At 47.7% G+C, this 3,559-nt stretch overlaps 1 protein-coding gene across 1 annotated transcript; it reads left to right on the top strand.

Moving 5' to 3' along the window:
• Positions 1–765: 765 nt before the first annotated feature.
• On the top strand, positions 766–1,332 carry LOC126108198 (speckle-type POZ protein-like). Its single transcript, XM_049913436.1, has one exon. The coding sequence runs from the start codon at positions 766–768 to the stop codon at positions 1,330–1,332; it is 567 nt and encodes a 188-aa protein (XP_049769393.1).
• The last annotated feature ends 2,227 nt before the right edge of the window (positions 1,333–3,559 follow it).

The raw sequence follows: 3,559 nt of genomic DNA, 5'->3' as shown, positions 1-3,559 counted from the left end.
GGCACCCACCTGGATGACACTTTTCGCATTTTCAGCTCGTCATGCAGGATTGTGTGCACAGAACCCACAGAAATGCCAACTCTGGAGGCGATCTGTTCAACAGTCATTTGGCGATCCCCCAAAACAATTCTCTCCACTTTCTCGATCATGTCGTCAGACCGGCTTGTGCGAGCCCGAGGTTGTTTCGGTTTGTTGTCACACGATGTTCTGCCTTCATTAAACTGTCGCACCCACGAACACACTTTCGACACATCCATAACTCCATCACCACATGTCTCCTTCAACTGTCGATGAATTTCAGTTGGTTTCACACCACGCAAATTCAGAAAACGAATGATTGCACGCTGTTCAAGTAAGGAAAACGTCGTCATTTTAAGTATTTAAAACAGTTCTCATTCTCACCGCTGGCGGTAAAATTCCATCTGCCGTACGGTGCTGCCATCTCTGGGACGTATTGACAATGAATGCGGCCTCATTTTAAAACAATGCGCATGTTTCTATCTCTTTCCAGTCCGGAGAAAAAAAATCGGAGGCCTTAGAACTTGAATGCACCTCGTACTGAAAATTGTGTTGTTGAAGATTTATTGCTGTTCACCTGTAGTATCAATCGCAGGTAGGATGTCGAAGTATTGTAACAGTCTTGTGATGGGCTACACTCCCCAACTGTTGCTTCGTGAAAGTACGAATGTGTATCAAATAGGAAATGCTGGTGCTCTCTAAGGACCGATGGTTGCTCAGTGACATCTTGTTTCAGCATCATCTACAATGGCAGCAGTTAACGAGGTTCAGCTGACCGCCGCCGTGAACTTGGGCGCCCTTCTAGATGCGGGGGAAGGCGCCGTGGTGATATTAGTGGCGGGCGAGACACGGCTGGCTGCCCACAGGACAGTGCTGGCCGCCAGAAGCCCCGTGTTCCAGGCAATGTTCCAGCATGACACGCTGGAGGCCAGCAGCGGCCACGTCACAATCACAGACGTGGAGGGGCCGGTGATGAGGGAGCTGCTGGCCTACATGTACACCCTTCAGGCCCCCGAGCTACCCGGCATGGCCCCACTCCTGCTCGCAGCCGCTGATAAGTACGGCTTGTCCGCCCTAAAGGCTGTCTGTGAGCAGCAGGTGGTCGCACAGCTCTGTGTCGAGAACGCTGCGGCCTCGGCCGTGCTCGCAGTGAGGCATTCGTGCCCAAAACTCACAGCGGCTGCCGTCGCCTTCATAAAGGCCAACCTCCACGTGATGGGCACGAAGGGATGGGCAGACATGATGCGGAACCATCTCGAACATGTCATCGAAGTGAGTCGGATGCTTTCTGATCCGCCACCATCAACCAGGTAAGCACAAGACGAACCACATGTTTGTGTTCGGATGTGTTCAAATGTGTGTGAAACCCTAAGGGGCCAAGCTGCTGAGGCTGTCAGTCCCTAGACTCACCCACTACTTAAACTAATTTATGCTAAGGACACCACACACATCCGTGCCCGAACCTCCAGTGGGAGGGGCTGCTCAATCCGTGACGTGACACCTCTAACCGTGCGGTCACTCTGTGCGGTCACGTTTGTGTTCCCCACATATATGGCTATGTGTTTATTTTCAAGACGAAAAGGTCGTTGGCTGGAGTGGCTGAGCGGTTCTAGGCGCTACAGTCTGGACCGCGCGACTGCTACGGTCGCAGGTTCGAATCCTGCCTCGGGCATGGATGTGTGTGATGTCCTTAGGTTAGTTAGTTTTAAGTAGTTCTAAGTTTTAGGGGACTGATGACCTCAGAAGTTAAGTCCCATAGTGCTCAGAGCCATTTTTTGCACTAAAAGGTCGCTCACATCCTAAGATGTGCCAGTGCTCTAGACTACAACGTAATCGATGGCCGTTTCTTATAGCTCAAGACCTTTCATTGCGTTCTCCTAAGACGTTCATCGAATCTCTGTATTGAAGTATGTTTATAAACAGTTAAGATTTGCTTAAAAAATCATGGAAAAGCGAAGGTTATTACAGCTTAAGAAATTGTTTTGGCCTTCACACAACCCATCCTTATTTGCAGTCATTAGTTCTGTTGTATTGTCGTTATTTAGGTTTTGACATTAACCCTCTCATTGGAGGATGAGTTTGTAGTATATTAAGTTGGTGTAATTCTTTCTGATGGTCACAAACGTGCACTGCTCAGTACAGAAACAGACACACTGACGAGTGCAGTTTGTAGCCAGGCAGACGAGTGCTCAGGCCTTGTTCTCCACGATGTACAGGTGATGGTACATCTCCTTATAAACTGTAGCACTTAGTTGTTTGGCAGCATTGCTGCTTCTAATAATAATGTACCTATAAATGACCTCTCACCACATTTATAGAGGTTCAAGATGCAAACTTAGTATTTCGTGTATGTCTATATGTATGTATTAAACTGGGGACCTAGAAACGATCGACAGACTTCGTCGTGCCATAGCCCTCAGTGGTTCACAACCCCACAACAGACCCAGCAGTCTACCCACCCCACCACCGCCCCACACCGAACCCAGGGCTATTGTGCAGTTAGGCCCCAGTGGACTCCTCCAGGAACGTTTCATACCACAAGAGTGTAATCCCAAATGTTTGTGTGGTAGAGTAATTACGGTGTACGCATACATGGAAATGGTGTTTGCACAGCAATTACCGACACAGTGTAACTGAGCCAGAATAAGGGGAGCCAGCCCACATTTGCCGAGCTGGATGTAAAACCGCCTTACAAACCATCCACAGGCTGGCCGGCAAACTGAACCTCGACACTAATCCGCCAGGAGGATTCGTGCCATGGACCGGCATCCCTCCCCGTTCGGGAAGCAGCATGTTAGAGCGCACGGCTATCCGGGTGGGCTATTATGTCATTATTTTCCACCACCTGAAGGATTGTAGTATGTGGCAGCAAGAGTCAATGAGGCCTGCAACATAATCCCACTTTTCCATTGTGAGCAACGCGTGGGTGCTATTCTGCCATTCTGTGCAACGGATTAATCTGAGATGTACTCTTTCCCCTGTGGCTCCTGCAAGATGCAATTTCCACCCCCACACTACTACAGAAGCCAGACAGACGCTCCTAACGTTCTAAAGAGAAATGCCTGAAAAACTTTCAGCAATAAATATCTTCTGGAGTCATCCGCTGTAAGGAAATGACACAAAAATTCACAAAAGTTCTTACGTAACTAGTGGGATACTTGGGTACTGGAGTAGTGCTAATTAGCGTAAGAAAAACATGAAACTAACGAAAATTATTATTTTTTTTGCAAAAATTCTGAGAAATCACAATGGCACTTTTAGTTATGAACTGAACAAGTTATTTCCGGGTTCTTTTCGGAATGTGTAATTGCCTTTTAAGGATAGGTTTCGCTAATGAAATTTCTATACAAAGTTTAATATTGTTATTGACTTGGCAGAATGGCTGAGAGCTGCGCCTACTCAACTTGAATAATTATCCATTAGAATGTTGCTAGGTACGGTCGAGGCTGTCGTGTGTGAAATGCAGTGAAGTGTACTGTTGTGGAGGAAATATGGGGCTCGCAAGAGCTGTAGCACCCAATACCGTAAGCTGCGATGACTG

The sequence above is a fragment of the Schistocerca cancellata genome, chromosome 11, assembly GCF_023864275.1.
Source record: "Schistocerca cancellata isolate TAMUIC-IGC-003103 chromosome 11, iqSchCanc2.1, whole genome shotgun sequence".
NCBI classification, from domain to species: domain Eukaryota; kingdom Metazoa; phylum Arthropoda; class Insecta; order Orthoptera; family Acrididae; genus Schistocerca; species Schistocerca cancellata.
The sequence above is the reverse complement of the archived record's forward strand: the minus strand, read 5'-3'. Positions and strand labels throughout refer to the sequence as shown.